The sequence below is a fragment of the Amphiprion ocellaris genome, chromosome 13, assembly GCF_022539595.1.
Source record: "Amphiprion ocellaris isolate individual 3 ecotype Okinawa chromosome 13, ASM2253959v1, whole genome shotgun sequence".
Taxonomy (NCBI): domain Eukaryota; kingdom Metazoa; phylum Chordata; class Actinopteri; family Pomacentridae; genus Amphiprion; species Amphiprion ocellaris.
In genome coordinates this window covers 11,002,968-11,015,754 of record NC_072778.1, presented here as the reverse complement: position 1 = coordinate 11,015,754, position 12,787 = coordinate 11,002,968, and the positions used below count along the sequence as shown (strand labels likewise).

The 12,787-nt window shown below is 36.8% G+C and overlaps 2 protein-coding genes across 2 annotated transcripts; both read right to left on the bottom strand.

Moving 5' to 3' along the window:
* On the bottom strand, positions 1–2,426 carry LOC118471582 (uncharacterized). The gene is made up of 5 exons (XM_035957009.2): positions 2,101–2,426; positions 1,427–1,783; positions 1,225–1,347; positions 1,014–1,069; positions 1–678 (listed from the first exon to the last, which is right to left on the bottom strand). The coding sequence occupies exons 1-5, from the start codon at positions 2,126–2,128 to the stop codon at positions 550–552; spliced, it is 693 nt and encodes a 230-aa protein (XP_035812902.2). The 5' UTR covers positions 2,129–2,426; the 3' UTR covers positions 1–549.
* Positions 2,427–7,224: 4,798 nt separating this feature from the next.
* LOC129350395 (uncharacterized) lies at positions 7,225–9,722 on the bottom strand. Its single transcript, XM_055016842.1, has 6 exons — positions 9,653–9,722; positions 9,220–9,552; positions 8,526–8,882; positions 8,312–8,446; positions 8,028–8,089; positions 7,225–7,919 (listed from the first exon to the last, which is right to left on the bottom strand). Exons 1-6 carry the CDS (start codon positions 9,693–9,695, stop codon positions 7,791–7,793), a joined length of 1,059 nt encoding a protein of 352 aa, XP_054872817.1. The 5' UTR covers positions 9,696–9,722; the 3' UTR covers positions 7,225–7,790.
* Between the last annotated feature and the right edge of the window lie 3,065 nt (positions 9,723–12,787).

The following is a 12,787-nucleotide window of genomic DNA, read 5'->3' as shown; positions in this document are numbered from 1 at the left end:
GTTGTGGCAAAAACACCAACTTTAATAAAGAAACTTCCTGGAAGGTTATATGTGAACAAATGAAAGGAAGCTTGTGATCCAGCGAGAAACGCATGCATAAATGAAGAAGGTAATTCAAAGAAGCAAAATCCATCTGGCAGAAACCAGTCAGGTGAACAGGTGATCAAGAAACAGGATTGGAGGTAGGACAAACTGACAAAAGATGGGAAGACACAGGACTTTTTATACACAGAGAACTGATTAGGAAGACAAGGCATGGATGAAACTAATGAGGACAATTAAAAGGAGGATAGAAAACATACAAAGGGAGGAAGTTAAATAGCTAGCAACACACACGGACAGGGATCTTTTTTCAAAGTAAAACTATATGAAGCAAACAAAACCATGACAAGTGAGGTTTCATCACAGATACAGTTGAGGAGATTTTGTCTTTTGTCATTAAACAGGTTGCTTTTAATAAAATAAGAGAGTGTTCAGTTCCATGTATTATTATTTTTCAATTTAAGAGCTCAGTACTATAAGTAAATTACCAGTTTTTCATAGATATATTCACATTTGGTATTTAACTTGAGAGTAAACACTTTCTTCAGGCGTCAACTCTGTCGTCTTCTTTCCTCGTGTAGCTTTCCTTCCAGAAAAATGCAGCGCAGCATAGTTCAGATCATGTCCACCTTCAGTCTGAGCAGAAAGAAGCATCATTATAAAGTTAAGGGGTGCAAGATTGAATGCAAAATGACTGTTTCTCGAGGCTGTGCAATAACAATAGGATATTATAAAAGAACATTCTTTAAAAACAGTAGAAAAATAGAAAATAAAGAAGCAATGTTATAAATTAGGTAAGGTTATTGATGTTAGAGTGCAGTGTACATTATGCAGGAGTGCACTTGTGTGTGAATGTGTGTGTGAGTGTGTGTCTGTGCATACACATGTTATTTACATATTTACATCATCATACTGTTATATTGAACAGTTGGCAGTTAATTAAAATAGCGTGATTTGGGATTATTACTTACCGCATCAACTGCTAGTTGGTTTACGTTGTCTCGTCCTGCTTGTGAAGAGGTGAATTCTATTCCCAATGATGGATAAAAATAAGAATATTATGTCCTAGAATTACTTTATATTACATATGTACAAAGATCTATTAAATTAGACCAGACGTTTGAAACATTTAAACTAAAATTACAGCAATATCAAATGCTATACTCAATAAACAACACTTACCTGTGAATTGTTCTCGCGCTGCTGTTTGAGTTCGGCAACAGATGAAAATGATATTCACAATCACAGAAATGGCCAAGCAGGTTATTGCTACCACCAGACCAATCATTGTAGATCGTGCTGTTTCTGAAAGAGAAGTAGAATAATTACTGAGGATGTTATTAACATATTTTGTATATCTTCAGTGTTGAACATAAAATCATACCATTGGTCAGAGTATTTCCATTTCCAAACAGTATCTGTCCACATGTGGCCACAGCACAGTAGTAAGTCCCAGCATCAGAGGAGCTGAAGGTCTTAGAGGAGTGATAAACACAGCTCTTCTGAGTGTCAGATCTCTTCTCACATTCATCAGGTCTGTTTCCATCAGTGTAGATGATGTCTGGATGAGATTTATCTGATCCAGGTCTGAACCAGAACACACTCAGATCTCCTGAACATGTTTTGTTCTCAGAGTCAGAGAAGACTGAACAGTGGAGAGTCTGTGATTCTCCTGGATGGACTGAATGTGATGCTGTGGACTGCTGAACAACAGTGTAGTCTGATGTCTTCTGACCGTCTCCTGTGTAATGAAAAAACTGTTAACAGTATGACACCTCAAAGCACATTTTGAAAGTCTGAGAAAAACCTCAAATGTGACTTTAGTAGTTTTACATCTTACTGATTTGAACAGGGATTATTACTATTATGCTTCAGCTGAATCAGTGAAACAAGAAGAAATTCATAATAAATGTAAATTTAATTAGATTGAAACTGAAAAATGTTTAGCAAGTGTTTTCAGAACATCTTCAGTGACAGTTATTCTTCAATATGTATACAGTAGTGTTTTACTGGATGAAGCATTTGCAAAAAAGCAAACAAAGTAGCTCAGATTATTACCTTTACTATCAAATATGTCCCAATCCATTCAGATGTTGTGCCATACAATGTAATGAAAGCACAGTGATAGATTCCCTCGTCCCCTTGGATTGTTCTCAAAATAGTCAGGTTGGTAAAATTGTCATCACTATTAACTTTCCATCTTGCGCTCAAAAACTCTGGTGCAAATTGAGGTTTTGCATTTTTCCGAAGAGTCACAATTAGTTTCAGATTATCTCCAATGCTTTGCTTGTACCAGTGGATTTCTCCACCGCTGATATCATTATTAGACAGAGCACATGTTAAGGCTGTGGATTCTCCAATTTGAACCGTTTTCACTGGAATGAGTGTATCTGAATTGAAAGAAAACATAAAATACAGAAGAAGTTAAGTCGAAATAATTTTGAAAACCCAGCTTACAGAAACATCAAGTAAAAATTAGAAAACACTCACGTCCTTGATGAAGAACAAGCAGTGTAATCCACAACACAATCATCCTGACATTGTCTGCTTTCAGGGACCTTGTCGCTGTTTAAATCAGTGTAGGAGGGGATGTAACTCGGCCAAGACCCTTTATGTCACACTGCCAAATGCATCTGATTGGTTGTCACAGAATAAAGATTCAGAAGTGCACTTCCTGCCACATCGGTCACATCCAGGGCTTCATCACCTCATTCTTATCTGTTTACTCACTCATTTTAATGATGTTTCAGCATTTTGTTGACAAGAATGCTACAAGCTCACATTAAATATTTTCATCTTTGTTAAAGTAATGTCCATCCTCTGCCCTCATATTCTGTGGTTCAGCTAAACACACAAACATCAACTTTAGACAGCTAAAATTTCTTACCACATGTCTGATGTGAAAGTGTGAAACCACGAGGATTAGTTCAAACAAGCATATTGTCAAAGTGAATTTGTGAAGCCCTCTGGTAGCCAAAGAGTTACAGTTTTACAGAGTACACCACAGAAAATGAAGTCCATGGTTCAAATCAAGCTACAGGGCATCTGTGTTGCATGATATACTTTATGCCTGACTGTCACACAAAATAACATATGTTTAATATACGTTAAAAATGAATTAGCCCCTTAATAAACCCCTGAAATCGGATTCATAAATGTATACATTTTTAATAATAAGTAAAACATCAGTATTAAAGGGAATCTCAAGACAGTTTTTTCACGACACACAAGTAACTTTCAGCTGCTGAAAACTTGGTGGAACTCTGTTCTTTTTTTGATTCTGAAAGTGAATTCCTGTAAGTTGCCAAATTAGCCTACCATCAAATTAACTGCTGCTCACAAGTGTGGTCGATTCATGCCTTCATCTCAGAACACTGTAACATTGACCGCATTGTGTGTTTTGTGTTGAAGTTCTTCTGGACATTGCAACAAGAGGTGATTCATAACCAGCATTGCTACAGTTACCTGATCTAAATATATCACTGGTTCAATAGCAGTTAGATTGTATAATAATTCTTCATTCGCATTCAAATCCTATCGGAGCAAACATTTCCCCACATATATACGTATATTAATGGTGGAGAATGCGGGCATACGTCTAAACTGATTTGTAAACAAAAATACAGTTGTGTGTAGTTGAGCTTGTTTTTTTCATGGTCATAGCTAGTGGACAGTTTTACTTAAGATCCAAAGATGTTTAATTTTTTTCTCCTATGGGTGTAATAGAGATACACAGCCCTAACCAAATCATAATAATCAACTGCAGTGATTAGATCCAGGCGATGCTCCCCGTCTCTTACGTCCCAGAGATGTCATTATTCAGCCAGTGTTGATTGTCACTGTGAGTCTCTAGTCTAAATCAACTGTACTTTAATCTCCCAGAGGCTAAATAGATTTGCTACCTATTAGTTATGCTTGCATGTGTCTGCCGCTGAGCAAGTCAGAGCGAATCATGGCAACATCCTAGTAATATAACATATCAGAGAAATGAAAGTAGAAGAACGTCACGGAAATCACAGAATGTCCAAAACTGAAAATAAATTTTTGAGTTAACTGACCTGTGTGTGTCTTGATCTGAAGAGTAGAAGCCATGTGAACGTCGATGAGAATCACAAATGGAATAATATTTGAACCCCAGAGTTTGTTGTGAGGCAGTGTGACAATACATTTCAACTGACACTATATAGCAGCCCAGTGGGGGTTTCTGGCATAATTACTCTACATCTACAGTAAAGAGACTGACAATAGATAGACAATCTAAAGAAACAGACTGAAACATTTTGGTTTTGGTCCTTTTAAAGGTCAACATACTGTCAACTACAAGTTAAAACATGGTGTTGTTCTAAATATGTAATAAGAAGCATCAGACTGCAATTTCCCTGAGTTAAATATCAGTCAAAAATATGTGTTTCATGTCAGTCATCACAGTGACATAAACATGAGGATGGGCACAGAGAAAAGTAACTTTAAAATGTAATTTAATTCAAAAGAACAGCAATTTAAAAATGGTCAACAGTCTTTCCAGGATTGTTGCCTTTTATTTTGATAATGGTGCAGGCTCTACCAGAGGAGCTACCAAAGCACCCTGATCAATATTTTTGTAACTTCCTGTCCATCGTTTCACCTGCAAGTGTCAACATCAGAGAGAAGTAGAGTGGAGGTTTCTGGAACAGTTTCATCAACTTGCAAAATGGAGAGAAAATGTTAAACAGTTAAAACCAGCAACATTTGTCAGACTGGAACATTTTGGTTTTGTGGCCTTTATCAAGGTCTACATACTGTTGACCATGAGGCAAAGCATGCTGGTCTGACAATGATGTTTTTAGCACAAAACTCCTCAGCAGCATAAAACCACAACATCTTGGATTCAACTTCATCTGTGGAATTGCATCACTTCACACCTTCCTCTATAACCCCATGTTGTTCTTTCACTGTTCACTGTCCAATAAAGGAAAAAATACCTGAAAAAGATCTACAAAAGTTTTGTTAATACAACAAATGCAGCTGGATTATTGACCATAAAGATTGTCCTGTCAATACAATTTGGAACCTAAATTATTGATTCCTAACATCTAGTCAGTTTACACAAAATAAACATGCAGTTACATACAAGAGGGTGGAAAAAGGAAAAGTAACAACTATGAAATGTAATTTAAAACAAAAATGAGACTTTAAAAGTTGCTTTTACTTCATGTCCTCCATTGTACTTTATGGCTTGTCTTTGTGTGCACAACACTGTTCACACCTGAAACATAGAGACACAAACACACAAATTCAGTCACCACTGACAAACAAACGATGAATGGAAACTTTAGCACTGCTGTGGTTGGTCTTCTAAAGGTGTGAATACAAAGGGGCTTTTCTTCCCTTTTCACATGGCTTTCATGTCAGAGAGTTGGTCTTGTGTATCTATTCTAAATATAAAAGTGGAACAACACTTAATTGTTGTTGTGCATAATATTAATATCTGAAGAAGTGACATAAGAAATTAGAGATTAAAGGATACAAGACTGATGGACACACACTAATGCCTACTCAGTCATACTGGCTTGACCATTTCCATCACATGTCTCTGAGGTTTGGTGTTTTCATTGGTAATGGCTGATACATGAGGGGAGGTGCTAATCATTCACTTGTTCTACCCTCATCTTTTTGTTCCAAGAGCAGAACTTTGTCATCATCTATTGCTTTGACTTCTAAAGTCTGTTGAAGTTTGCATTACTTGGCACAGTGTCACATCTGTCCAAATTAATGGTCAATGAATCAATCAGTATGCATTTTAATTAAAACTAAAATGAACTATATACAGTATATTGGATAATATAAGCTCCAAGATGTGTGTGGTTGTAGTAGCCTGTGGTTTAAAAATACAAGAAAGATACTGTTTTTAACTTTAAAAAAGTAGGTGAAAAAAACAACAATTCCAAATTGTTCAGGTAAAATTAGCATGCTGAAGCCTTTTGTAGTTCTTCTTTGGCCATAGTCAGGTCTTTTCTGAGTAAACAGCTTCAGTGGTTGGTCAAAGGGCAGAGAAATGTCTCACCACAGTTTTTCTCTGTCAGTGTAGCTGCTGCATGTGGCTCTGCTTGTTGTTCTCATGACAGACATATAGAAAGCCTTTACAGTGCTGTGAGACCAGGAAGACAAAAATGTCTTTTCACTAAAGTGGACATCTTTACTGAAATGAGAAGAATCCCTCAAGTAAAAATTAGGATTCATATCTTGTACACATTTCCAGATTGTGGTTTTATCTGATACAAGACATTATAATGAAAGTCATGGCTGAGCATTTCCACCTTAAAACTGCAGTGTACCAATGACTGTCTCAAAAAACATGAATTCAGACAGCCAGAGTTTCATACACAGAGATAAGTTTTTCAGGGATTAATTAATGACCATAACTGAATTGAAAACAGCTCCCTCCTATGTGAACTCTCTCGTTCAGGTCTAAACTCCCTCCCACTCACTACACTCAGCGAACAAAAGGCGCCTGATGCAACCACAACAGGGCCGGTCCATAGCCAGACTCTTTTCCTCTGTGGTTCCCTGGTGGTGGCATTCAGGAAACACAGAGACAAGGAGGCCCTTTGGCAGGTTTGCATTGCAAAAGTGTGGCGAAGTAAAAATACTAAGAGTCGATTCTCATAGTGATGGAGAAAATATTTGTGCTGTAATAGTATTAAAGTGAACTTAAGAAGACCAACTTTAAATAACGCATAGGAAAACAAATCCCTAATTTAAAGTTAAGCCATGCGTTTCTTAAAGCCATCATAAACAAACTCAGTTTTGAACCATTGTTTTAGTTAAACATCATGAATTTCTCTGAGCTCGAGCCCCTGTCGCTTCTCAAAGGCCTTGCATTCCAGTGACTTTCCTTTATAGAGAAAATTTTGGAGCCAAATTCAAGTCAGCATCTAACCAACATGTTCCTCCCAAGGGATGGTGTTGAGCTTCACTGTCCAGGAGAAGTCAGAGGCCAAATACCTTTAGAACTTCATTTGAAATGATTTCTTCAACATAGAAATCCAATTGTAAAATATCTATGATGATCACAGATCTGAAAAACCACTGAATATGTCATTAGAATAACACCAAACATAATATTGTCATCTCATATGGTTCCTGAGATAACAATAAAAGGTGTAAACATAAGAATAAACTTAACAATTGTAGACTTTAGGCTACATGAAAATATATTTATAATATATCTAAACATACAAGTACATACATTCAATAATAAAAATAAAACCGAGGGAGTATATATGCTTAGAATAAAAAGTCTCTCTGATTTTATGGCTGTGGTCTGCGACAGAGAGAAGGTGGGTGTTTGTGTCTCATGTGTGCATCTTCCACAAACACTTCAGATTCGATTTGTTCTTCTTCCATACTGGTCCGACTAAACCTGGCATCAGAGACTGAGTTCAGATCATCACTCCAGTGATGCTGCATTTCCTTAATGTTCTGACTGAAACTGTTCAGTTCATTCCTGCATTGCAAGTTCTGTGTGTTAGGTGGGGAGATCAGAAGGTCACGGTGAAGAACACAAATCCTCTTCTTCAGAGATGTAGTTTTCCTCACAGTTGACACTGAGAAACTACTGGAAGTAAACATCTCAGGGAACACAGTCAACCAATAGGTTGCTTTGTCAACATCTCTAAGTCCATTTCACCAGTAAAGCTTCAGCACACTGATGGGATCAAGATTCAGTCTTTTATCGAAAAACAGATTGAAGTTTTTCATAGACGCGTTCACATTTGAAGTTTAACTTGAGAATATACACTTTCCTCAGTCTTCACCTCCGTCTTCTTCTTTCCTCGTGCAGCTTTCCTTCCAGAGAAATGCAGCGCAGCGTAGTTCAGATCATGTCCACCTTCAGTCTGTGCAGAAAATAAAAGGATCATTGTAAAGTCATACTGTTATATCAAGCTTTTGGGAATCATACTGATAAATAACCATAAATAATGTGATTTAGTATCATTACTTACAGTATCAACCACTGATTGTCTCAAATTGTCATGTCTTGCTTGTGATGAGGTGAATTCAATTCCTAATGAAAAATAAAGACAGAAATATGATGTCCTTTATCTGACACCCAAATTAGCATCAAATGCTAAAGGAACAAATTTAATTCATCATTGTCATCAGTGCAGTATGTAAATATGAATTAATAATATTTATCTACAAAGATCTATTAAATTAGGCCAGATGTTTGAAACTTTTTGAGTAAAATCCCAGCTGTGTAAAATGTGACTCAATAAACAACATTTACCTGTGAATTGTTCCTGTGCTGCTCTTTGTGTTCGGTAACAGATTAAAACGATATTCACAATCACAGAAATGGCCAAGCAGGTTATTGCTGTCACCAGACCAATCATTTCAGATTGTGCAGTTTGTGAACAAGCGTCTGAAAGAGAAATAGAATAATTACTGATGATGTTATTAACATATTTTGTATATCTTCAGTGCTGAACATAAAATCATACCATTGGTCAGAGTAGTTCCATTTCCAAACAGTATCTGTCCACATGTGGCCACAGCACAGTAGTAAGTCCCAGCATCAGAGGAGCTGAAGGTCTTAGAGGAGTGATAAACACAGCTCTTCTGAGTGTCAGATCTCTTCTCACATTCATCAGGTCTGTTTCCATCAGTGTAGATGATGTCTGGATGAGATTTATCTGATCCAGGTCTGAACCAGAACACACTCAGATCTCCTGAACATGTTTTGTTCTCAGAGTCAGAGAAGACTGAACAGTGGAGAGTCTGTGATTCTCCTGGATGGACTGAATGTGATGCTGTGGACTGCTGAACAACAGTGTAGTCTGATGTCTTCTGACTGTCTCCTGTGTAATGAAAAAACTGTTAACAGGATGACACCTCAAAGCACATTTTGAAAGTCTGAGAAAAACCTCAAATGTGACTTTAGTAGTTTTACATCTTAGTGATATAAACAGGGATAATTGATACTATACTTCAGTTGAATCGGTGTTTGAGGTAACATCTGGATTTAAATAGAAGAAATTCAAAATAAATGTAAATTTAATTAGATTGAAACTGAAAAATGTTTAGCAAGTGTTTTCAGAACATCTTCAGTGACAGTTATTCTTCAATATGTATACAGTAGTGTTTTACTGGACGAAGCATTTGCAAAACAGCAAACAAAGTAGCTCAGATTATTACCTTTTACTATCAAATATGTCCCAATCCATTCAGATGTTGTGCCATACAATGTAATGAAAGCACAGTGATAGATTCCCTCGTCCCCTTGGATTGTTCTCAAAATAGTCAGGTTGGGAAAATTGTCATCACTATTAACTTTCCATCTTGCGCTCAAAAACTCTGGTGCAAATTGAGGTGTTGTCTGTTTCCGAAGAGTCACAATTAGTTTCAGATTATCTCCAACACTCTGCTTGAACCAGTGGACTTCTAGTCTGCTGATATCATTTTTACGCAGATCACATGTTAAGGTTGTAGATTCACCAGTTTGAACTGTGATCACTGGAATGAGTGTATCTGAATGGAGAGAAAACATAAAATACAGAAGAAGTTAAGTCACAATAATTTGGGAAATCCAGACTGCAAAAACGTCATGTAAAATTTAGAAAGCACTCACGTCCTTGATGAAGAACAAGCAGTGTAATCCACAACACAATCATCCTGACATTGTCTGCTTTCAGGGACCTTGTCGCTGTTTAAATCAGCGTAGGAGGGGATGTAACTCGGCCAAGACCCTTTATGTCACACTGCCAAATGCATCTGATTGGTTGTCACAGAATAAAGATTCAGAAGTGCACTTCCTGCCACATCGGTCACATCCAGGGCTTCATCACCTCATTCTTATCTGTTTACTCACTCATTTTAATGATGTTTCAGCATTTTGTTGACAAGAATGCTACAAGCTCACATCAAATATTTTCATCTTTGTTAAAGTAATGTCCATCCTCTGCCCTCATATTCTGTGGTTCAGCTAAACACACAAACATCAACTTTAGACAGCTAAAATTTCTTACCACGTGTCTGATGTGAAAGTGTGAAACCACGAGGATTAGTTCAAACAAGCATATTGTCAAAGTGAATTTGTGAAGCCCTCTGGTAGCCAAAGAGTTACAGTTTTACAGAGTACACCACAGAAAATGAAGTCCATGGTTCAAATCAAGCTACAGGGCATCTGTGTTGCATGATATACTTTATGCCTGAGTATCGTCTAACAAAATAACATATGTTTAATACACCTTAAAAATGAATCAGCCCCTTAATAAACCCCTGAATTGGATTCACAAATATGTTAATTTTTAATAATAAGTAAAACATCAATATTAAAGGGAATCTCAAGACAGCTTTTCCTCCCACACAGTATCCTGTACCAACACATATACTCTATGTAAAATGTGCATTTTTTGCTCAAGATCAACATCACACAACATTCACTTGACTGTCAAAATGTTGAGCTTACTGAGGACATAATTAATGTTATTTTTCATATTTATATCTTTAAAAAAATTTTTTTTTCCATTCACATGAATGAATGTAATGTTCAGAGCCCAGGACGCCTCTCATCAAACACAGTGGATTTGAGCTGTTAACTCTAATATAAAATTGTCTTCAATCTTTTATCACTAACTTTCAGTTTTCAAGAATTCACTGCCACAGCATCACGACACACACACCAGTAACTTTCAGCTGCTGAAAACTTGGTGAAACTCTGTCAGTTCTTTTTTGCCTCAGAAAGTGAATTCCTGTAAGTTGCCAAATTAGCCTACCATCAAATTAACTGCTGCTCACAAGTGTGGTCTATTCATGCCTTCATCTCAGAACACTGTAACATTGACCGCATTATTTGCTTTGTGTTGACGTTCTTCTGGACATTGCAACAAGAGGTGATTCATAACCAGCATTGCTATAGTTATCTGATCTAAATATATCACTGGTTCAGTAGCAGTTAGATTGTATAATAATTCTTCATTCGCATTCAAACCCTATTGGAGCAAACATTTCCCCACATATATACGTATATTAATGGTGGAGAATGCGGGCATACGTCTAAACTGATTTGTCAACAAAAATACAGTTGTGTGTAGTTGAGCTTGTTTTTTCATGGTCATAGCTAGAGGATAGTTTTACTTAAGATTAAGAGACATTTGGATCTTTTCTATTTTGGGTGTGTAATAGAGATACACAGCCCTAACCAAATCATAGTAATCAACTGCAGTGATTAGATCCAGGCGATGCTCCCCGTCTCTTACGTCCCAGAGATGTCATTATTCAGCCAGTGTTGATTGTCACTGTGAGTCTCTAGTCTAAATCAACTGTACTTTAATCTCCCAGAAGCTAATAGATTAGCTAACTATTAGTTAGTAAGTGTCTTGATCTGAAGAGTAGAAGCCATATGAACCTCGATGAGAATCACAAATGGAACAATATTTGAACCCCAGAGTTTGTTGTGAGGCAGTGTGACAATACATTTCAACTGACACTATATAGCAGCCCAGTGGGGGTTTCTGGCATAACTACTCTACATCTACAGTAAAGAGACTGACAATAGATAGACAATCTAAAGAAACAGACTGAAACATTTTGGTTTTGGTCCTTTTAAAGGTCAACATGCTGTCAACTGCAAGTCAAAACATGGTGTTGTTCTAAATATGTAATAAGTAGCATCAGACTGCAATTTCCCTGAGTTAAATATCAGTCAAAAATATATGTGTTTCATGTCAGTCATCACAGTGACATAAACATGAGGATGGGCACAGAAAAAAGTAACTTTAAAATGTAATTTAATTCAAAAGAACAGCAATTTAAAAATGGTCAACAGATAATCTTTCCAGGATTGTTGCCTTTTATTTCGATAATGGTGCAGGCTCTACCAGAGGAGCTACCAAAGCACCCTGATCAATATTTTTGTAACTTCCTGTCCATCGTTTCACCTGCAAGTGTCAACATCAGAGAGAAGTAGAGTGGAGGTTTCTGGAACAGTTTCATCAACTTGCAAAATGGAGAGAAAATGTTAAACAGTTAAAACCAGCAACATTTGTCAGACTGGAACATTTTGGTTTTGTGGCCTTTATCAAGGTCTACATACTGTTGACCATGAGGCAAAGCATGCTGGTCTGACAATGATGTTTTTAGCACAAAACTCCTCAGCAGCATAAAACCACAACATCCTGGATTCAACTTCATCTGTGGAATTGCATCACTTCACACCTTCCTCTATAACCCCATGTTGTTCTTTCACTGTTCACTGTCCAATAAAGGAAAAAATACCTGAAAAAGATCTACAAAAGTTTTGTTAATACAACAAATGCAGCTGGATTATTGACCATAAAGATTGTCCTGTCAATACAATTTGGAACCTAAATTATTGATTCCTAACATCTAGTCAGTTTACACAAAATAAACATGCAGTTACATACAAGAGGGTGGAAAAAGGAAAAGTAACAACTATGAAATGTAATTTAAAACAAAAAGCAGACTTAAAAAGTTGCTTTTTACTTCATGTCCTCCATTGTACTTTATGGCTTGGTCTTTGTGTGCACAACACTGTTCACACCTGAAACATAGAGACACAAACACACAAATTCAGTCACCACTGACAAACAAACGATGAATGGAAACTTTAGCACTGCTGTGGTTGGTCTTCTAAAGGTGTGAATACAAAGGGGCTTTTCTTCCCTTTTCACATGGCTTTCATGTCAGAGAGTTGGTCTTGTGTATCTATTCTAAATATAAAAGTGGAACAACACTTAATTGT